We start from the raw sequence: 23,065 nt of genomic DNA, 5'->3' as shown, positions 1-23,065 counted from the left end.
AAACTATAAACAAGTTGCCATTGTCGTTTGAAAGGCCCCAAAGAAAAGTTGAAAGGCCAAAGTTTTAATGCGTATTTGTTTGTTTGCTGTTTTTTTTTTCTTTTGTGTGTTAATGCGTACAAGTATAGCATCATTATGTTAACGAATTTATGGCAAAAGCCACACACTCAGCCACAGTCGGAGGGAAATTGGAATGGAAAACGTAAACTTTTATAATCAAATTTAGTGGCGCAGACATTTCTGGTTTAATTAATTTGTCGTCATTAACTCGAGTCGAAATGAGAGTGGCTTTGAAACGTGAGGAGAGCTGGCCGGAAAAGTCCTCGAGTAGGCGCATCCTTGGCTCCTCCTTTCGTTTGCGGTCGAGGAGCCCTATCCTTCGAGGTGTCGATTCACACACAAACAGAAACACATAAACACACACACACACTCGTCTGGCTTTTGTTCGTAGGGAACAAGAGACCGCAACCCGTGTGGGTGCTGGTGTATTTATATCCGCACCATTGTATCTTTGTATCTGGTTCTGCCGCATCTGATCCTTGGGAAGGTCACAGGCGCTACGACTCTGCTTTTTGCATTAAGATAAATTACACACTCTGTGTGTCAAACAAGCATTTGTACTTGCGGCCAAGCGAACTGAATTATGGCACTTGGAGTTGCAGTTACAGTTGGCACTGGCTGGCTAATGAATCCTCAGGTCGGAAATCAGGTCAATGCGATTGTAAATTATGGCTTAGTCGGCTTTGGATTTGGCCCAAAAACCCAAACACACAGGTGAATCTGCTATTTATGGCAGCTACACACATGAAAGGGAGCACAGACCTGTATTGATTTTCTTAAATTCCGGCCCCGAGCTAAATCATCCCCCCAAATTGCGTATACGCCCTGTTGGTGGCACATTCATTGATTGTGCTTGCGTGTGTGCTTTTCGTTCGCTTTTGGCCAATTGTACCTTCGACTTGACTTCAATTGTGTGAATTTGCTGATGGACTTATGAAATGCCTGGCAAGAAATCTTGCCAAAAACTTTTAGCCCTCCTTTGGCGCTTACAGCTGAAAATTGCTGCTTAATTGCTGAGCTGGGTTGGCTAATTTAGCCGACGATGGCTGCCCTCAGCTCAGAGTACTACATCCACCTGCTGGTCGAACGTAAAAGTTTCCTCGTTTTCGGCCCCAAAACAGAAAAAAAAGGGAAGTGCTGGGTGAAACAACAAAGTTTTGTTGGCTGCCAGCGCTAAATGCTCGAAATTCTTTAAGTTTACGAGAGGAATGAACATTTGTGAACAGTTTTCATTTCCCTGCTTTACGGCTCCCCCGGCCATTTTCCTGTTTTCCCGCTTTTCCTGTTTTTTGTGCTTTTTTTTCGGCTTTGCGTGCGTGAGGAATATAAGGAGCAAAGTTTCTGTGTGTGTGTGTGTGCCTTTGCACCCCTTTTGTGCTGTTTCTATTTACGCAATGTCCGCAACTTTGGTCCAAAAACCAGGTGGATATCGAGGTTGCGTCTGGGGGCTTTTCTGGTGGTCATTTCAGCGGGGGAGCGCTAATATTCGCCATTAAACTTTTGCTTGTTTTTCTTTAATTAACAACGCAAACATCTGATATGCTATCCCAACGCTTTTCGCCTCGTACTTTCCTTCTTGTTTTCCCTTTTCGGTTTTTTTTATTTGGTCTGGTTTTTGTTGCTTACTTTGGCGTCTCGGAAAACCTTTATGAAGTTGAAAATATCCCTCTTTCCCTTTTTTTTTATTTTTGTGGGTCGCCGGAAAAGTTTGAGCGCTTAAAACTCGTTTCTGTTTACATTTCTGCGGTTGGAAAATCCCTACCCAGATTGCAATAATTGTAAGGATGAGAATCTTTGCGTAAGCCCAAATTGTTTATGTAAATAAAAATGCGAGACAAAGGCGAATTTTCACACATAATAGCCCCGGCTAATCATAATTTCTGATGAGCATTAAAAAGTTTTGCATTGCTGCTGCGAATAGTATTTCCTGCACTTTGTTGGTTAAAGCGGATTACTTACTCACATTCATCCGATATGCGAAATGAGTTTTAATTATTCAGCGACAGCTCAGTAAAACGGGAATCTGTGTTGGGCTTAGCTCGGCTTTCAGTCCATAAAAAGTCCACTTGAAAACTAATTAAACACTAATAGTTGGGGTGCAGAAAAAAAAAACGCCGCACAGCTCGGGTAAAATAAAACACATCTTAAGTGGCGGAAGTGACGGTCAAGATGGGGGTAAGTCGGGCGGTGGGGCGTTGGGTCGGTTGAGAGGTCCTGCCGTTGAACAAACAACGAAACGAAGTCCGTGCAGCCGGGCAAAAGTTTTTAATTTTGCTCGAGTACTGGCGGAAAAGTAAAGTACAAGGAAGCACAGGCTGCTGCGCGCGAATGAGTCTATAAGTTCTGGAAAAAAACCCCCCCTACCTCGCCGATTCCCTGAAAGCCCCTATCGACTTCACACAATGCGGAAGAGAAATGTCTTGCCGATGAAATAAAACAATGGCAAAACAATAGCAATGCGAACGAGTTCTGGATGCCAAATGGCCAGAGAGCCGGGTGAAAAAGGATAACAGACGTCGCCGACGGAAGTGGACCGAAATGGCAAATCAAGAAAAGGAGCATGGGGCGTGGGCGGCAAATCCGCTTAAAGTGAAAATTATTCCTTTCGGCCATAAAAAGGGAAACCCCCGCGTCCCACACACACACACATACACACACAGACACTCGCAGCCACATCTATTTCGGCTTCTTGGCATTCGCGGCTATGTAAGCTGTTGACTTATTTCCCAAAACTTCGATTTCGGCCCTCAGCCCATTGTTGTGAATAGTTTTGTTTGCCGGGGCTTAGCTGGCTGGGAATTCGAGGCCGAACAAAGTGAGGAAAACGTTTAAGCCATTCTATTTGTATTTCGTATATCTTTGGACGAGGGCACTAGAAAAAATATCTCATTTTAACGCTCCTACAAGATTTTTTTTAAGGAAAATTGCTTGTTTGATGTTGCATTCTTTTTTGCTATGGTATGGTATAGACCACCTTGCACTATACAGAATAGCTTAAAAAAACACTGCCTAGTAATATATTATATTATATAAACTATGATCTGGAGAACCAAACACTCAGCACAGAGACTGTCTTTATCTCGCAGTGCAGCACGCAGTCAAAGTGAATTTAGTTGCCATATAAACCCACCCTAATCCGGCAACAAATTAGTCGGTACTCCTTAGCCTTGGCCACCACTTAGACTTACCTTGACTGAAACAGCGGGTTGAGATGGGTGAAGGAGGATGGCACTGAGTTACTGGAGGGACTTACCTTTGTGGTGGCGCAGATGATGGGCAGCAGATGAGCCCGTGCAGCAGGGCGGCTCGTAATATAGATTCCAGGTGTTCTCATAATCCGCCCCGGCGTATTCCACGTGCACTGTTTGGGCGACCAGGACGAGGAGCAGGACACTGAGGCTACAGAGCCTGTGCTTACCCTTCCCCGTGGCACACATGCTGCCTGCCTGCCTTTTGGCCTGGCTAAAGTCGGCAATAGAGTATTTTTGTTGTTTTTTAGCACAGCAGTTTGAGTCACTGACTTTCGCGGATTTCACTTTGTTCACTGATTGAGCAATCTTTAACTGGGCATTGAGCGGCATTGGCTGCGATCTATACGATCTATTCTAGATTCGGGGAGCAGAGATCTTCCCGTCACACACACATGTTCCTTCGCTTCCGTTTCCGCTATCGCTTGCGACGCACTCGTTTCCGTTTCCGCTTTCCCTCTTCACTGTGGCGCGCACTTCGCGAGCAGCAGACACGAACTGAAGGCTTTCGCCACGAGGAAGTGTGTTAAATAAACACACTCGCTTTGGGCTTCGCTCGTCTTGGCAGCGATGGTTCGGCTGTGAGTTCGGTAAAAACCTGAAAGAGCGAGAATGTCGAGAGCATTATTAGTTGGGCAATGCGACGCCGGCGCAGTGGGAAATGTACCGCGCGATGAGTGGATTTCCCAGTAATGTTTGTGTTTATGCCAAGTGTATTGAACTCATTTGCAACGGGCAATGTGCAACGTGCAACGTGCAGCGGAGTCTGCAGCGGCTACATTTTCAAGGGTAAATGCAGCAGACACTTTTGAGCGAGCAACTGAAGTGCATACAAGCCACCCACTGCCCAACTCCTGGAAAAACCGGACAGCCCAAAGCGAGAGCAGACGGCTAGACGAGTGAAGGGTTTTCAGATGGAAAGGGCACCGGGATCGGGAGTGGAAATGGGAATGGGTATGGGCTTGGTAACTTCAACCGGAATATAACAGAGAATCGGGGCTTTGAGCCTAGCAGACGCCTGCACTTAAAGTATGCTCGTGCATTATTATTTATGCATATGCCCGTAGTTCCGTGTGTTTGTGTGTGTGTCTGGGAAATTCTCTTCTTTTTTTCCCAATGCTCCGCATCGCGTAGCGTCGCGTGTTTCAATTTGCAATGCAACATTGTATGCTGCAAAAAGTTCTCTAAAGCCAGACATAAGTCACTCAGACAGGCCCTGAGGGGGCGGGGCGAATCGGTGCTGTGCGGGAAAAGCGGAAAATAGGGGGGCGGCGGTGGGGCAGGGGCCGTCGGCCAGACAGAGTCGAGCCCAAAGACAATTAGGCATTGTGTGAGTGTGCGGTAACCTTCAGACAGTCGGCTCTTTGGAATGTCTTGCAGCTTACTTTTGCTGTCCCAGCCCTTCGACTTGGTTCCACTGGCAGAGCAGTATAAATAGGAGTTAGCAGGGGAGGGAGTTGGAAACCAGAACTCTTGTCAGTTCTCAGGGAACGAGAAAGTTTTCAGGAATTTTCGGAGACTTTTGTTTGACAGGTTTGTCCAGCTGCACTGTGGCAAAGAATTAGCTTAACGGGAAGTCAAATATAGAATCATTGGAGTAGTAAATGTATTTGGGCTTACAAAACTATCGATTTAGTAATAAAAGAGATTTTAAACTTCCAAAATCCACATAGTACAACATTACATTTACTATTCAATGAATCACCACCCTGTAAAATAATGAAAGTATATTCTAAGTTGTAAAATGGGAAGGGCTCTTTAACTTTCCCACAACTCTTTTGATGTATTTGTTGAAAAACTAGCTAATATTCATTATGCCTTATACCTTCCTCTTTTCTTATCGCGCTCCTGAATGTAAGGCCACAATGCCATATGGCTTCAATGTCCAATGCAGCCGTCAAAGAAACGGGCCAAGTAGCCGGCACCCACACACACCTGTCGTGGCCAACGAAACGAGCTCCACAATTGCCTTATAAATGCCCTCAAACTTCGGCTAAGCCCGGCGAAAAACTTTGATTAATGTGCGCTTAAAGAGGAACCAAATACGTGGAAAAACCTGAACAGCGAGGTGGAGAAACATAGCGGCAAAAGAAAAGGCGGGCAGGAAAAACAACGACAAAAGTTTTCATAACTTAAAGCCAGAAAGCTGGAGGTGGAGTAGGAGTAGGAGCTGGTCTAAACGGCGTGCAGCCAGCGGCTTCTTAGCCAAAGCGCAGTACAAAAACTTCTGCAATCAAGACGGGTTAGCAGGGGGTGGCTGTGTGCCACGGGTTGGGGATTGCGGCTTGGATGGAGAATGCGGGGCTCAAGGACCAGGGACTGCAAAAGGTTCAAGGCGCCGCACAACAATGTCAGGGACCCGATGGCAGGACGAAGGAATCACAGCGCGAAAGCGTTAAAAAAGCGAATTGTAAAACAAGCAGCAAACAAACGAGCAGCATTCGCTCAGGGCTGGCACAACAGGACCCCCATTTAGCCTCAAGCCCTCTCCCCCTTTTCCACACACAAAGTAGCCACACGATCCCAAACAACCAGCCCGCCCCTCTTAAAGTTGGTTAATAGAAAATGTAATTCGATGCATTTAATGTTGGCAACGGTTGCTGAATGGAAATCAGTCTATGGCAACTGGTCGGGGAGTTTGCTCAACTTGCCACCGCACCCCATACGCCCCTGCTATCATTTTCCCACTGAAAATTGGCAGGCCATGTCTTTGTCTATTTTTATGAGTTCGCATTGCATCCTGGCTGGCTGGATGTCCTGGGCGCTCGCTCTTGTTTGAGTTGCTTACCTAATCCTTGCAAACAAGTTAAAAACGTTGTAAAACAAACAGCAGTACAAAGTGGGTGGGTTTGGTGGGTGGTATGGTGCATACTTTTTTGGGGTTACGAATGGAATGGGTTTACAGTCACAGTTCCCTAAGTTGAATTCTCTGCAGCTCTAACGAAAATTGTGTGGCAATAGCGTTTTATAGTTAAACTTTACAGACTTTTTTCACAGCATATAGATGTCCTTTAAACGTAATTTAAGTGGAAAGCTTGTGATCCATTTATTCCATTTAATGAAATTTCAAATGGATATGATCAAATGAATTATCTTTGAGTAAAAAAAGAATTTCAAAAATAATGTTTTTCGTAGAATTAGCTTTGTAACTCCCTAATCCAATGTGGTTCGATCTGTGCCAGCTTGACTGTTTTGAAAGTGGGGGAAAACGAAGCGATTTTGACTGACATCGAGTGCCATGAGAAATACAAACAATCAAGCAGGGCAGACAGTTGCATTCCCTCAGCGTTCCCCGGTCACCTTGCCACCTAGCCACCCCTCACCCACTAATTCACCCCTGCAGCAACTTTCGCAACCCCGTCCAACCCTTGGGTAACCTCAGCAACCTGCGGAGCGTGCCGCAGCAATGAAAACGAAGCGACAGCAATGCTAATAGAAATTAAGCGAATGTTTGTGGGACCAGAGAGGGGCGAGGAGAGAGGGTTTTCCCAGCAACCAACCAACCAACCAGCCACCAACCACCCCCACCCCGCCCAATGCAACCACCTGCACCACACTGCTGAAGGTCGCATTTGCAACGCTTGCTTTCATTTCGTTTAGCTGCTTTTTATTTGCGACTATTTACATTTGCTTTTATTAATCATAAAAAAAAGCATGGCTACAGAAGAACGAGAGCAATATTTCGCCGAAATTGCCAAAAACGTTGACGCGGCTCGTGACCTCCGTCGCTTCGCCACCCCGCTGCCCATTCCATACCCTCTCCACCCGATTTTCCGGCTTAGTATCCTGGCCTGTGCTGCACGAAAGTGCAATTTGATTTTAATGGCGGCAAAATGTTGAATTCTAGTCGCATAGCCAGACAGACGAAGAAACCCCTTTATCCCCGGTCCAACCGCCACATCCCCTTAGCTGTTGCTTCCTGCCTGCAATCAGGAGACATTTGTGTTTGTCGTTGATCCTCCTGGTGCAAGGCTCACGCACGTGCACTGAGAGAAAAGGATCAGGGAGTAAGGAGATGCACTACGACATGAAGTTCTTGTTGAAATTAAAGCCAAGAGCTTGAGCTGAGCTACTTCTAAGTTCTAATCAAGTGCACTCCAACATGCAAAGTTATAACTATAACTTGTACACAATTTTTCTTGCAGTGTACCTACACACACATGCATACACGGAGTCTTTCCCCATGGAGTGTCGTCTGCCTGGTTCCGTTTTGCATTTTGATTGTTTTTTATGAGTGAGTGTGAGTGTGCGTCGCACGGCGTACGTGCGTGCATTTGTTTGTTTGTTTGTTTGCGCCGAATGTTTGGTCGAGAACTGAAGCAAACAACCGCTCGTCACTGTCATTAACGTCATTGTGGCTCCGGTCAGGAGCAGGACTCCAGAGCCCACCGCCCACCATGCACCGCCCGGTGTCCTGTGCTCCTGATGTTCCGATGTCCTGTGTCCTGCGTCTGGCAATCGAACGGCGAGCGCGTCTAACAGTTTAAATTATTCAAATGACATTCTTCCACTGGCTGTGCCGTCGACTCTTCCCCTAATTACATTTGGCCAAGGTTTAGTTCAAGTTGTACGAGAGCCATGAAAACTATCAATAATTCATTTATTTTCATTTAATTGACTGAAATTTCAGGCGACACACGCACAAATGCCATTTGCATTGGATACTCCCATTTTTTTGAAGGCACGCCCTCAAATGAAATTTATTGCCAAAGCATTGACCTTTAGTTGGGGGTATAAAAATCAAATAATAGGTAACGCATAAGAGTGAAGTTGAAAGAGGGTGAACATATATTATTCTATTATTAAAAAGTGTAAAGGTTTCCATTCTTGCAAATTGTTCGACCACATTAAAGGATTTGCCCCACTGTCCAAGGAAAAATCCTAAGAGTGAGGTGTTGGAGTGAGCCTTCCGCTTTTGTTTGCTGATGTTTGCAGAAAGTCAAGTCGGGGTTGGACCTGCCTGGCGCTGTTGGTGAGTCCTTGATAAGGGTTTCCCAGCGGCACGCACATTTGCCCAAAGGACAGCGACCACCGACAGCCACCCAGCCACCCAGCCACCCAACAACCCAACCGCCCAACCACCCAACCACCCAACCACCCACCACCCCATCACAATGCAATGCTGTGTGTGCATGGACTGAGCTCTAGTTTATTTGTTAATGGTTTATTTATTAATTCCTGCGGATTATCACATCAGACAGACATTGCCAATGGCAATGAGATAAGGCACGAACGGACAACGGAAATCCATATGCCATTTAGTCGAAGTTGGAGGGTGAAATTGGCGAAGGGAAATGCTTATCGGGCTGGCCGGGCTAATTCACTCCCCCACCCCGCCACCCAGCGAATCTTGAGCAAATTGCAAATTTGTGTTGAACACTTTGGGCCGTGTATTAATAATGGATAAGGAGCAGACTTAGCTGGCGGAATAGTTTCCCACATATACTATATCCGCTTAAAAGTGCCAGAAACATGCGTAGACAATTTCCTTCGGTGCGGCGGAGTGGGCGGGCCGGAAATTTGAAAATTTTCAGCCAACTTCGAAAGGGAAAACTGCAAGGGGATTTTCCAGCAGTGCGTGTGACAGGCTCTGAGTGTTCAGGCGTGTGTGAACTTCCGCACATGCACACACACACACACACTCGCACGGGCACTCATTGAAGAGAAACTAATTTCCCCAAAATATGTACGCACATATACAGCAAATTCTGAGCAATTAGTAAATAAAATGTTTCAACTAGAATTTTACCAACCCCAGAAATCCACAAAGGACCCGGGAAACAGGACTGAAAATTGAGAAAGATTCGAATTTTCGGAACTGTATGGGGTGAAGGGGGAGGGTTAGTCGAAAAACCTTTTAAAGTATTCAATAACATGAAAATGCCAACCCTGCTCCACAAAATAACTCCCGCCACTTTCATTTTAACCTGATGGACGTGACAACAAATTGAATTTCTCACGCCTTCTCATTCGGTTGCTACAATTTTTTCGGTATTTTTAAACTCGATATGAACCCGGCGGCGAACCCCCTTAAAAGCATATAAATGTCATCAAGTTCATGTTAAGCGAAAGGTTATCGCAGGAATTTCATAAAATGAAAAGACATCCTAGAACTCGATTTTTGTGAGCGCATCGAATTACTGGAACTTCGGACTTAATCTTGAAATGGTTGGAATTTTGAATATTTAAACCCTGTCCCCAGCCATAATCATCAAAAATAAAGCCACTTAGCCCACGATCCTTTCCCCCCAACTCATAAAAAACAAAATTGAATGTCAAATTCATACTCGAGTTCAAATTCAAATTCAGACTGAGTCTGACATTGAAATTTGCATATGCCATGGCGGCGCTTACGTGTTTTGTTTGCTCTTTGTTTCTCTGTGCTCCCCATCCTCACCCACACCCCACTTCCCACCCCCAAATATTTTGCGATGGAAAAGCGTGGCGGCCTTTGAAGTGTGCCAGCATGGCGCTTAGCTGCTGATAATCCTTTTTAAATAAATTTGTTGGCACAAATCGTTATGCCAGCCCACTCAGAGGGGGGTTCACAGAACGCACCTTTTCTGGTTTTCAATTTTTGCAACCCCTTTTTCATATCTGCAATGCGTTTTGTAGCTTATTCGCTTCTCTCTGTTGTGCTAAGCATGTTAATACACAGGAAATTAAACACTTATGCGGAAGTCATTGAGGAGGTAACTCCTACACATATGCACAGAGAAAAATGAGGTAGTGAGTTAACATAGCTAACTTTGCCTTGTTTTAGATAATAATAGAATGTTCTATTGAATATATTTTACTATGCCGTATATAGATAGCTGATTTTTCACAATGTAACCATACATATTGCACCCCGGGAATTAAGTGGAATTTGAAAAGCGTCTGAGCATTCAATTATGCACAGGACAATGGCAATGGGGCCAAGGTAACGGCGGCAAGTACAACTACAACTACAAATGCAGCCACCACACCGATGGTAATGATGATCACAAGGACGTAACGATGATGAGAATGATGTCTGTCCTGATGTACATGTAGCACCCTTAATAGACACCCCCAAACACATTAACACACAGCCGACACAGAGCCATGAAAAACGTGGGGGGAAAAACAAAAACCCACAAAGCTAGAGCATGAAGAAAATTTCATTTAGTTTCCACTAACACGCTGTCAACAAAAAGGGGCGGCTGCTTTGGGGGGGCGGGGCAGCTGTGTGCTTCCCCTGCCGGCGAACTTAAGCGATTTTGCATTTCATTACGGCTTTCTATTTTTTTGCCCCTTTTTTTGTGGTAAGCTCTCTCTCTTTCGCAGCAGCGGCAGCAAAACAGAGCAGACAAAAACTGAAGATAAACACAAATACATAATCCAGGAGGGCAAACAAAAAGGGTTAACCCCGTCCCCACCTCTGGTCCAATCCCGAGCTACCAAATCCCATAGCCACTATCCGTTCTCCTTCAGCCAAATCTGTTTTGTTGGTAACGGCTTGAGTTACTTAAATACTTTGTGCGGCGCATTCGAGCGCAAAATGAGGCACGGATTGACCCCCACAGGATTGTGTTATAAGATAATTGCTTAAAAGGATCAAAATCCTTGGGCGGAGTGAGTCGCAATCTCCGCTCCGAACGACACCACCAGCAGCCCCATCAAGATGGACAGGCAGCGCATGTACATACATATATATGGAGCACTTCTGATTGCCGGCTGAATAAAGTTTCATTAAATCGCAAATTGCCATAATTCAACGCTTTACATTAGCCGCTCTTTAAAATCAGGGATCAGGAAACGGGGTGAAGTGTAGTGGCGTGGAGTGGAGTAGCGCAGTCAGCCCAGCAGCCAGACATCGATTAAATTGCGCAACAGAATGAACAGAATGAAGCAATAAACATTTAGGGGGCTCAGGACTCGGAGCTCGGGACTCAGGACTCAGGGCCCAGGACCCAGGACGATGTGAACTGGAGCCATGAGCAAAGCCAGGGCACACGACAAAGCAGAAAAATTATCGCAGAGTGTGTGTGCTGCTCACTAAAGTACACTGCTAGAAAATAAGCACACAAACTGCAATCTTGGCGAAAGCTATACCGAAACTTACATACCGTATATACGTATACGTATATGGACTAGACTACCTTTTGTTAATTATCAGGAATTTCTATAACTCGAAATAAAAGTTTTTTCATTTTAAGAAGTATCTTTTTTAAGCCATTTAAGCTGTTTTTATTGAGATACATTAATATCGAATAGTTTAAGTTTTTGAAAGTTCCAGATAAGTTCAGTTTCGAATGTTATAGTTTTTGAGGTATTTTCAGCCTGCAGCTAAAATTGACAGTCTGCGATTGAAAAGGTTTACAAAATGATAATATATATTTCCCATTTTTGATTCCTTATCTCTTGCACAATCTTTTTTTTCCGAGTGCTCCGTTTGTGTGAATACTTGCCAGTGGGTTAAACGTGTGCACATCGATGTCCGCATCAAATGGCCAAGCGACGTTTGGCAGTCGATAAAGTCATTCGGTGCAGCACGTGAATGCCGGCTAAGTTATGCATGTGTGCGTTAGCGTTTGTGTGTGTGTGTTAGTCCTCTGCCGTTCGGCCCCTCATTTTACGCTTTTGTGATAAAGTAATCAGCTGATGCCGTCGGCCAAAGTCCAGAGTCCAGAGTGCGATAGCCATCGATGGATGTCAACTGGGGCCACGACACTGACCGTCGGTAACCGCAAAATGTTTATTGATTATTTACGACACACACGCACGCACGCACACACACACACAGAGCGATGTGAAATGCATTTTATGTGGTTAAATATTGACGAAAATTGTATGGAAACTTTTAGATTTTATTTACCCAACAAATGGCAAATAGAAAAAATATGTAAAATAAATCAAACCGAAAGCAGTCATGCCGAATTGGCCAAAACAAAACCGACTGTAGCCAAATAATAGGAAAAATAGGAACATCAAACGATTGGTTCGGGCTGTTGGGCTGGCCCCCGAAAAGCCTCTCACTGGACAAACGCGGCGTCTAGACGGTATTGCATTTCGGCCATGGCCAATAAAGCAAATGCGAACATTCGTCCTACACTAAAAATTAACAACAGCGACGACACGTTTTGGCCAAAAACCGGGGGGAAAAATGTGGGAAAAATGGAAAAAGTGAGAGAAAGCAAAAGGCATAAACCAAAAGACAGACAACTGACAGACGGCCAAATGGAATAAGAAATGGCAATGAAAATAATAAAAGTCCCGAATGAAAGAACACGGTCGAAAAAGGATGAAACGGGAAACGGTGCGGCTATGAATGAAAATCGGAAAATGCTAAGCAAACAGACACTCACACATACAAGCACAGAAAAAAAGGCATAACTCCAAGTGGATTTGTCTGTGTGTGTGTGTGCGTGTGAACAGGTTGTGCACTGAAATAAAAACGCAACAATGCGCAATCATCATTATCGTTAAAAGAGGCGCTTACAGAACTAGACAAATTGCCACTTTAGAGAGCTGGACCAGGCCAAAAGCCAAAAGGCTCAAAGTGGCAACAGCAACAGCAACAGCAACATCAGCAACACTTGCAGATGCCACAACAGCAACATCAAGAGCAACAAGACCGGAAGTTGGCGGCCACAACGTGCCGAGCGGACCAAGGAAGCGTCTATAATGACCTCTGGGCAAATGGGCCAACACGCACACTCACACTCGCACTCGCACACACACACACTGGCACCGACCCCGCATAAAACCAAAATGGCGCACATTAGAGACCCTCGGCGCACAGAAGTATGCTACGCTCGGCCATTTCAGGCTATGTTGGCTAACCGAAAACGACCAAAGAGCAAAAGAGCAACAAGCCAGCTCGCAAAAACAGCCAGCAAATAGCAAATAGAAACACGAAACAAAAAGCAAAAAAATAACACTCATAATCAACTGCCGCCGAGTGAACAATGAATAGAATCAAACAAACCCAAATAGCAACCGAGTTCAGCAGCACCATCCACATCAGCGGCGGCAAGTTCAAGGTTCAGCGTCTCATTGCTGGCTTTTGTTTAGACGGTGGCATAGCTTAGGCCAGCACTTTTTTCCATTTCGCCTTTTTGGCCTTAATTATAGACACGCACACGAGCACACTCAGTCGCAAACATGAAGCGAACAATTATGCTGCCTTCTGCACAGCAGCAACAGTCGAGCGCAGCAGAAACATGAGCCTCAAATTTGTTGTAATGCACAGAAAGAAAAAAATATTTAATTTCAATTATAAAATAATGCATTTTGTGTAATATGTGTAAATAGCTATAATTGATTATTCAAAAAGTCAGGGCTTTGGAAAGTCTCAAACTGTGACAAAACTCTTTAGATTCAAAAATCCCAAGTATCTAAGTATCTTTTAAGTTTATAATATTTAAGTAATATCAGTAATTTTGGGACATTGATTTTAGGTAAACTTTTAAGTTGATTATTTTTTGAATATTTAAAGAAAAGTGCCTACAAGGCATTCATGAAATAGAAATCAGTACGCCATTTATTTATGTTTTTCAATCTACAAGAAACCATGATAAATGATTAGTTAAAAAACGTGAAAGAATTCCAAAAACGCATATTTCTGATTATTTTGCCAATTTATATCACATAAATACCCATTTTCCTTATATATAAAAACATTTTTCCCTACTGTATGAGTGCCTGGCAATTTGCAGAGGCATCTAAATGATTTCCAAGAGCTCTCATTAATAGGATGGTCACATGCCTACCCCCCGGCCATTTTCACCCTTCTTAAGGGCTCTGATTGCTGCTGCTGCCACTGCTGTTCATGCAATGGCGACGGCAATTATTGTTACAATTAAAAAACCATTAGGCGTAATTTGGTTGCTTTGTGTGGCTCCTTTTTCTCGGCCATGTTTTTTTTCTCTCGGAGTATGAGGATTTGTTTGATTGGGCCACACGACACTTCCGTTGGACAGGCGGCGGAGCACGGAAAACGCAATGAAAACATTAATTTGCCGCCTAAGAATCAATAAGAATAAAAGTGCGCAAGTAAAGTCAGGGCATAACTAATCCCCTGGCTTAGGTATTTGCCTCCGATTTCAAATATTTATGGTAATAACGCAGAAATTGCTTAATTCCATTTAATAAGCTGAAAATGTCTCTCTCTATCCGGCAATTGAGTGTGTGTACACACGGTGTGTGTAATTTACTGACTTTTCCTCGGAGAATGTAACCAACTTTGAAGTTAACTATTTATGAAATTGAACTTTGGCTGCCATTAGCGCATAATTTCCTCATTGCCTGGCCCAAAAGGGAAGTTCGAAGCGATTTCTGAAAACGTTTTCCCTCTTCTATTTTCCTTTTTCGATTTTCTCGTGGCTTTTGTTTTATTTATCCGTTTATTTTATCGATTGTAACACACATGCAACATGCCACACGAGGCAAAATGGCCGCAAAGTGATGGGCCTAGTCTGCCATTGATTGGCAGCTGTCTCACATGACCCACCAATCTCCTAATCCAGAAGACCATGCCCCCTTTTTGTGCCACCAGCTGAGTGTCAAAGGCGCTTAAACGCTTTGAGCCTGCCGCCTGCCCCGCTTCTTCTTTGGCCAACGAGGCACTTTCTTCTTTTTGGTCAGGTTCTTTGGCCACTTTTTTTGGCTCTGGCCAATCTTCTCAGGTTCCATTGTGCGCCGCGAAACGAGCTGAAACGCTTTTTGTGACCCCTGCATTTAATACCCTAACTGACTGCGGCAGAAATTCCATTGCGTTTTTAACCCTTTGAAAAATAATTACGCCTCTGTCTTAAACGGGGAATTTCATAAAAAAAAGTTTTGATAGTAGCACACTCTTTAAAAAGGCGCCACTCTTTAATTATATGCAATTACAAAATAAATAAATAAAATAATGCGGAATGTTTAATTGAGACACTCAAACATTATGAAAATAAGACATTCTATAAGTCTCTACGTTTTTTAATGGCGTCTTACCGATTACCTAGTAAATTGTCTGTATATAAATAGCTTAACTATATTTAGAACCAGCTTAAAGTATTTAGATCCGATAAACTATTAGTATATTAAATATATGAAAACATAAAGAACCACAATGAGTCAACCTAACAATTTTTTTTAGTATTTCAAGATATTTTGCTTTCAAAATGTTAGGTCATCCAACTGGCGACTTGGCTGCACTTTTTCTTGACCCTATGCTGCAGTTCTGCGCTCATAATCACCAAAAAACAGACGGAGGGTCGGAGTGCTTTTGAAGTTCTTTCTGTTCGCATTGTTGCTGGGCTCTTGGGCAACCCAAGGGGGGTATGCAGAGGCGTGGTGGGTCATGGAGGGGGCGGTGGAGGGGCAAGGGCATGCGAAACAACCTCGACATGCGATGCAATCGCCAGCACTTTTTTCAACCAGCTTTTGTGTCTTGGTGGTTCTCAATTTTATTTTTTTTTCTGTTGGTAGCCGCGAGTCGCAAATCGCGAATCGCTTGCTGCAAGTTGCGACCAGGTGGCTACTGTTACGGCCAAGATATTGCACACTTTGCTCGGAACGAAAAAAAGGCGAGAGAATTGCGCTTAGAGCTGTTCTAAGTGGCAATAACAATTTGGCCGTTTGCATTCGCAATTTATGTGCTGAATGGGCCAACTTGGCTGGCTGCACAAATGCAAATGGCAAACTGATGGCCAAAAATAACTCCTTTGTCTTCTTTCCACACGCTGCACTCCGCATTCCGCATCCGCACTCTTTTCTGCAGCCACGAAAGAGAACGGGTTGCAAACAAGTTGGGATCAACTGGTCAGCGCGGGTAATGCAAAGTGAAACACGCTTGGCAGGTAGCGCTCAGCTCAGGTGGGATTCTGATTGGATTCGGATTGGAGGAGAGCGTTGCACAGTCGTTTTGGGGATCGAGATTTGTATATTCACCTCACTGCTGCCGAGAGTTATGTTGCACACTTGTTCACTGAAACTGAAGCCTGTGTTTTTTATAAATATTTCGCATTTATTCTTCTTGTTTGTTGTTTCTGGGCACTGCTAGCGAGTTGCACGAGTTTTCTCAGCTGGGTTTTTCTGACTGCGCTTTTCCGCTTTTCCACTTTCCGGCTCAACATCCGCACACGATAACCGTTCGAGTCGCGATTTCAAGACAAACTGAACAATCCGTCGCTGTTGCTTCGCCGCCGCCGAAGTTTTCTCGAACTTCGTAACTTCGGCTTATTGGGCTTTCGGCTTCGCTCTCATTCGTTTGGCAGTCGCTGAAGTTCGTAGAAACAACGAGTTTCGAGCTGGCAATGCCGTTGCAACTGTTACTGGGAACACTTCTCAGCGCCTACCGGCATTTTTAACAGTTTGTTTTGCTGTTGAGCCTACAGACATGCACTGTGGGAACAGTCTAAAAAATGTTAACATTGTCCCTGAAAAATTGTTGGTTTCAAGATGAATTTGTTTGTAAAATATTTTTAAGCTTATTGTACAAAAATAAAATGAATATCAAAGAGGGGATTTTTAAAATAATGTTTTCTGACCATATTTTAGTTATTTTCTCAATTTATTATTGATTCTATGTTTGTAAGCTGTTAACAACTTTTTATCTAGACTAATACTTTTAGTGCTGATTTATCTCAAACTTGAATAATTGCAACTTAAACATTGATTTTAACAGTATACTTTGTTTTTAGCAGTTTTTATTTGAAATATACATATATATTGCGAATGCTGCTTAAAACGTATTTCATGTACACGGATAATTTCGAGTCAAAATCCAAATTGCAATCCACAAGGAAAAATGACAACTGCCGCACATTCGCAATTAGCCCTGGTTAGTAATTGATGTGGTGAGCTGCAAGAGTCCTTTCTCCAACACCTTCTTTGGCGATTATAGAACTTTCACTTAATTGACATAAATTGGAAGTGCCAATACGTGTTGCATTAAACTTTCAGATCCATTCGTTGAGCGGCCAGCCAATCAAGTGATTGACCACAGATTGTGCGGGGGCGGGGGGTGGTAAAATCGTTTGGAATTAGGGCATGTGGAATAATTTATGCTCGAATTAATAATGGCACGTAGCCAATCATTTGAATGCGATTTAATTAATTTCCCATGCCGACATTCACCTGAAACTGGTATCGTTCCGTAATGACAGGACGGCAAGGACTTAAGCCACTCGTTGGCCGAGATGGATATGCACTACTTACGCCCGCTTGTATATCAATAAAATCAAATAAATATATCGTTTGAGGCCAGGGCCATCCACCTGAGATCCGCACGCATATAAATAACCAATGATGCGGCATTTATCTGCCCGCCACTCCCACTCCTGCCACCAGCTCCTCGTATTCCACTGCTGGCCATCAGTCTCGGCTTACGTTCCATTTAAAATGGTTTTCGGTCCGTCGTGGGGCCCATTGAAACTAAAGACGAAGAAATTGTTCTTTCAGTGCACTGGAAAAAATCCGAGGCACTGCAAAATATAACTAAATATTTCTGTATCTTGTAGCCAAGTTGTTTCGAAACAACAAATATTCCAGAATAACTCACTTTCCTAATCTACTTCAACTTCTCTTTACGGTCTAATAAGAATAAGGATTTTACTTTATTTTTCTCAGTGTCTCGCCGCCATTGTTCTGCGGGAGCTGGCAGGACTCCTCCAGAGCCGAACTTGGGGCTAAAAGGGATAAACGTTTTTAGCATGGCCTGCACGATTTTTATGCAAGGAACGTGTTGTTGCTGCCCCAGCCCCTTTTGGCTCAGAGGCTCTTGGCCATGTCCGTGCGACTGTTTCGCGTCATTTGCTCTCTGCTGGATCGTAATTTTATGGCTGCCAGCAGCTTCTTGGGTCTCCAATTGCCGGGGTGGCCAAGTGAAGGCATAGCAGGCAGTCAAAGCAAACGGAAGTAAGCTGAAGCCAAAAATTCTCGTTTTTATTTGACGAAGCGTTCAGTTCACAGAGCATTCCTCCAGAAGTTGTCAAAACAAAGCGAGCGAAACTAACAATAAGTGAGTGGAGAGGCAGACATCTACGGCTGGCAAAGATGGAGTCGGTTTGGCCAAGGTGGGTTCGGGCCAACAATGGCCCAACTGCATCACCTGGCATCGGACCAAACGGCAGGCGGAGCCGAGAATATCGCTTACCAACTCGTTTGGCAATTTTTCTCAATTTTCACATTGAAAACTAAGCGCCGGAGGAACGATAGAGCCGCCCCTCAATAGTATCATCCGTCCCTAGCCAAACCCTTTTAAACCCCCTCCCCCCTACACACTTTTCGACTTCATATTTGGGCTTCCAATTTGAGTGGGGCCACGGGGAGAGGGGATGTGGGATGGTGCCTCCGGTGGGAGGTGTCAGCGGCACAAAGCCAACTGGATTTCCGCAGGCCAACTCGGTTTCGCTGGGCACTGGAATAATAGGTATTAGTGTTGTGTGCCACAAAAAGAGTGTTGAGTAGTTCAATGTTACTGAAATATTTCATTTTGATATCTGAGTTCCTAGGTACAAAGTAATTGTTGTACTTTTTGCCTTGAGTTCCTTGTGATTTCTTCGAGTGCATTTACAGTATCCACCTCCATCTTGATTCCGCTGGCCATGTTGCTGCTCCACGATTGCTCTTTGGTGACTTGGATTCCCTGCCACGCACACACACACGCGGCCAAACAAAGCACAAATTGTTGTATGTAATTGTGCGTTGGCACACACGCACACACACACACTCACGCTTGTTCGCATTAACACAACAACAAGTGGAGCAGCCACACGAGCTCACCTGCCGCTGCGTGCGCCGAATTCCATCGCATACTTGGCGGCGCCTGCTCCGGCATTCCTTCCCCTGCCACGCCCACCGCTGCAGGGTTACCTTTCGCCCAGAAAACTACGACCCTGTGCAAATAAAAAGTGATATACGCGCGACACTGAATGAATATTAATCGCTTTCTTTTTGCAGCTCCCATTCCGTTTGGGGGCACCTTTCTCTCGCTGCTCCCTGGCCTTTTGTTTGGACCATCTGGCCGGCTGATTTGGCAGCTTAAATGATTTCCGCTTCGACTCGACTGCGTGCGGAATTCACGGGAATTTATTAGTTAAGTCTAGCTGATTGTTCCTGGTCCGCCGTTTGGAATAACTCGGGCTTCCTTGATTTTCCGTCTGGGTTTCATTTCCTTTTTTTTAGGGGGAAAATTCATATTGTTTTTTTGCGTGGTCGCACTTCTGCAAAACAAAACACCAAGCGAATTAATATAACTAAGAACGCTATAGCCGTTACTCCTGGACAGATCTTCTCGGATATTGATCCTTATCAAGAATATATATATTTTACATGGCCGAAAACGCTTCTTCATTACCTGTTACATACTTTTCACCAAATCTAGTATAAACTTTTACTCTACCGGTAAGGGGTATAAAAATGCCTGTCCTTGCTCATTGGGTACACTCAAGAAAATTAATGAATGCTCAAGCATTGTTCAACATCATTGCCTCTAATACTTATTAACAAAGTTTTATCTTCTACTTTTATTTAAAATATTAATGTTCTAAACTAGTTTGTTTTTTTTTTGAGTGCACAATCCCCTTGAGCTCCAACTTGTCATAAAGGTTAACACCCTGGCTTGTTTTTTTTTGTCTCCCCTTGTATGTACTTAGCACCTTTGAAGGGCTTCACTGTACAGCCGAAAAAAAAACAATCACAAATTTTGGGCGATTCAATTTGGGTTCCCGGTGGATTCAAAGTTTGTTTGCTTTTTTTATTTTAATGAGTTTTTCGCATTAAATTTCGCAACAATGAATCGCTTTGTGTGGAGGGTTCGATGTCACCAAGGTGTTTGCAACGCTTGACACCTCGGCTGCTCGATTGTGCCCCTCCCCTGCCACCTCACCTGATCTTTCTGCACCGAAACCCCCACCCCCTGGTTTGACCCTCCTGAGTCTGTCAGGTATTTCCGCAAACATTTTTCCATGTTTTGCCACACAGAATTTATAGTTAATTTTCAATTTTGTTCAACAAGCTGCACAGACACTAACGCTCACAGGCTCACATAGATTTGAATGAATGGATTCCATTTTGCCGGCATGCCAGGTGGCTGAGGATGGGGATTGGGGTTCCAAAAGGGGGCGGATCTGGCACCCAGTGTCAAAGGCAAACTTTGCAGACAACAAAAGCCCATCGCAGACTGGGAGGGAAGATGCAAGGATCTGAGGACAAGAACACGACACAGGAGCTGAGAAGGGGAGGACATTCAAACTTTACGCTCTCCATTCTAATTGCCAGTGCTCCACACCCCTTTTTTAGGTGTCACTGACTACGCCCATGCGGCTTTTGATTCTCTGTGGTTGGTGCGTCTGCAAAAAAAGGCAACTAAATAATACAAAAATAAAACTCAAAAACATACTCGCAACGAAACTAATCTGCTAGTGAGCCCCAGCATGACACGCTCACTGGAAAAACCAAAGTTGCTCAATAAATGTAAGTTTAAAAAATGTTTTTTTTTTATAAGTTGAATTGATTTGGGTACCAAATCCAGAAAAGCTTATCAAAGTTTACGTATGCGTATTATCAATTAAGACTTTTTTTTTAAAGTTTTATGAAATTTATAAATCAAATAAATAATAAATATTAATCCCTCGTGAATGCGATTACTACCAATTAGCTTAAAAATAAACAATTGCGTTGTTGTGGAATAAATACAATATTATAACATTATTACTAATATTTTCTTACTTAAATGATTAATTTCATTCACAAAATAGATTGATAATGCTAGATTTTAAATATCTTGTTCTTGTATTTTGTATCTTGTTATTTATGATATATAACTTATTTTTCCCCTGTGCACTCAGCTCCCTGTACTCCAGTGTATACATAGAAAAGCAATTTGTTTGCGGCTCTCACTATTGTTGCATGATTATTGTTTGTTTGGATGCGTCTGTTTCCCAACCGAATCGCGCGACTCGAGTCGCCTCCCCAAATATCCGCCCATTTCCCGCCAGTTTTCCCCACCATCTTTGTCACACTTTTTTCCAGCAGCCGCACTGTATGTGTGTGTGTGTGTGTGTGAGTCTGTCCTTGCGGTGTATTTAACCTGTCTGCTTGTTGGATTACGACAACCAGTCCACAGACAGGCGGAGAAGGGGCTTGTGGGATGGCAAACAGAACAAAACGGGCAACAAAACATGTATCTATTCATACGCCACTTTGTGCCAAAGGGGGTGGGCCAATGGGTTGGGGGTGGTTTGTTGGTTGGGGACCGGAGACGGGTAATGCAATACGCATGCAACGATACCGCAAAAGCCCCAGAAGAGACCCGGAACCCATACCCACACTCCACCGACCAGTCTTCCACTGGGTTAGCAGACATTTTAACGCTTATTTTACTTTTGGCTACGAAAGCACACCCCGCAGCAAACACCATGTTCACACTTAGTTGCCCCATACACTCGGCTCAACTGCTTTTCACTGGGCTAGAAAAAAAGACAAACGCACTAATATTCCGTTTGCAACGACTCCATTATGGCGATGGTTCGATGCGATTGAGTGTGCATTTGAAGAAAGTCCCGGAAGACATCGTACATGAAATAGGACCAGAAACCTAATTAAAAACAGATTCCATAAACAGAAAAATTCTTTGTGAAAAGCCATAGGAAAAGTACCTGCAATGGATTGAAACAGGGGAACCACGAATAACACTCTGCCCTCCAGATTGTAGAAGTACACGATGGATTTGTACAATAGCGTGTAGATAAATATGCATGCTGCCAGCAGCCAGGGCAGGAAAAGCCAGTGATTACGCTGCAATTTTATTTAGTATTTTATTATTATTATTAAACTTATTATTTTAATAAAGAAATGTCATACCTTTTATAACCTTTTATAAAATAAGGTATTTGCCTTACCTTTGAGGAGCCCACGAATAGAAATATTCCACCGACGATCTGCAGCAGGCAAACATGAGGCCACACAATGAATCCCCAGCACTTATGAATCTCCACCCAGGTGGTGGTGAAGCCCGATATGAGGAGCGAAACAACTACGGAGGAGCCAGCAATGACCATCCGCACGTAGTTGGCATTCAGCGATCCGAACATTTCTCCAGCTCAACAGAACGCGACGAGCAAACCAGGAACACTGATCAAACCTCCAATTACAAAACACTCACAACTGGAAAAGGCTTATCTATAAGCTTATTCAAAGAAAATATAATAAATCGATAAGGGGTATATCGAATTCTACAAACAGAAGCCACATACCCTTGCGGCTTACATATAAAAAAAATATTTTATTTTATATTTTTAAACAGACAACTTATGAGAGATAACTTAAAGAGATAACTTATATTAACTTAAAATATTTGTGTGGACTGGAATCAGCTTGCAAACAATTTATGAGGTCATCGCAAACATTTACTTATCTGCATATTATTTTTATTTTCAGTACACTAGTGCTTCTATTTCAATTCTTTTGTGTCGTTGAATTACCGTGAGAGCTGCTGATGAGAAACTTTAACCAGAGTGGAGGTTATGGGGCTTGGGCCGCGATGAATGTTCCTCTTAAGTAGCTGAAGCTTTTCGCGTAAATTAGCGAAGTGTAGACTTCATTAAGTTGGGCCAGTAAATTAAGTGCTAATGTCGAAAGTTTTGACCGACAAAGTGCGCAATGAAACGGGCTGTAGTTGTTGCTGCCATCCGAGGCGATGTTGTTGTGCCTGATATTTTTGCGCCACTCCTGCTGCGGAAACAGCCAGCGGCGATGGGAAAGCAAAAGCAGGAGCAGCTTCATCCGAATCCTCATCCGCATCG

At 43.7% G+C, this 23,065-nt stretch overlaps 2 protein-coding genes across 6 annotated transcripts in view; both read right to left on the bottom strand.

The window, feature by feature from the left end:
- The window catches only part of LOC6609443 (semaphorin-2A), a 45,055-nt gene extending 28,632 nt beyond the window's left edge, over positions 1–16,423 (bottom strand). For all 5 annotated transcript variants that reach the window (XR_004361381.1, XR_004361380.1, XR_004361382.1 and 2 more), the window contains exons 1-2: positions 16,209–16,423; positions 3,314–3,906 (exon numbers count right to left, since the gene is read on the bottom strand). Coding sequence is in view for 2 of the 5 variants with exons in the window: in XM_032715381.1 (XP_032571272.1) it covers positions 3,314–3,641 (328 nt within the window). In the remaining 3 variants the exon portion in view is untranslated. The remainder of the gene's footprint in view (positions 1–3,313; positions 3,907–16,208) is intronic.
- Positions 16,424–20,872: 4,449 nt separating this feature from the next.
- Positions 20,873–22,380, bottom strand: LOC6609442. Its single transcript, XM_002034091.2, has 3 exons — positions 22,163–22,380; positions 21,920–22,058; positions 20,873–21,858 (listed from the first exon to the last, which is right to left on the bottom strand). Exons 1-3 carry the CDS (start codon positions 22,352–22,354, stop codon positions 21,752–21,754), a joined length of 438 nt encoding a protein of 145 aa, XP_002034127.1. The 5' UTR covers positions 22,355–22,380; the 3' UTR covers positions 20,873–21,751.
- Between the last annotated feature and the right edge of the window lie 685 nt (positions 22,381–23,065).

The sequence above is a fragment of the Drosophila sechellia genome, chromosome 2R (genome assembly GCF_004382195.2).
Source record: "Drosophila sechellia strain sech25 chromosome 2R, ASM438219v1, whole genome shotgun sequence".
In the NCBI taxonomy this organism is placed as follows: Eukaryota; Metazoa; Arthropoda; class Insecta; order Diptera; family Drosophilidae; genus Drosophila; species Drosophila sechellia.
The sequence above is the reverse complement of the archived record's forward strand: the minus strand, read 5'-3'. Positions and strand labels throughout refer to the sequence as shown.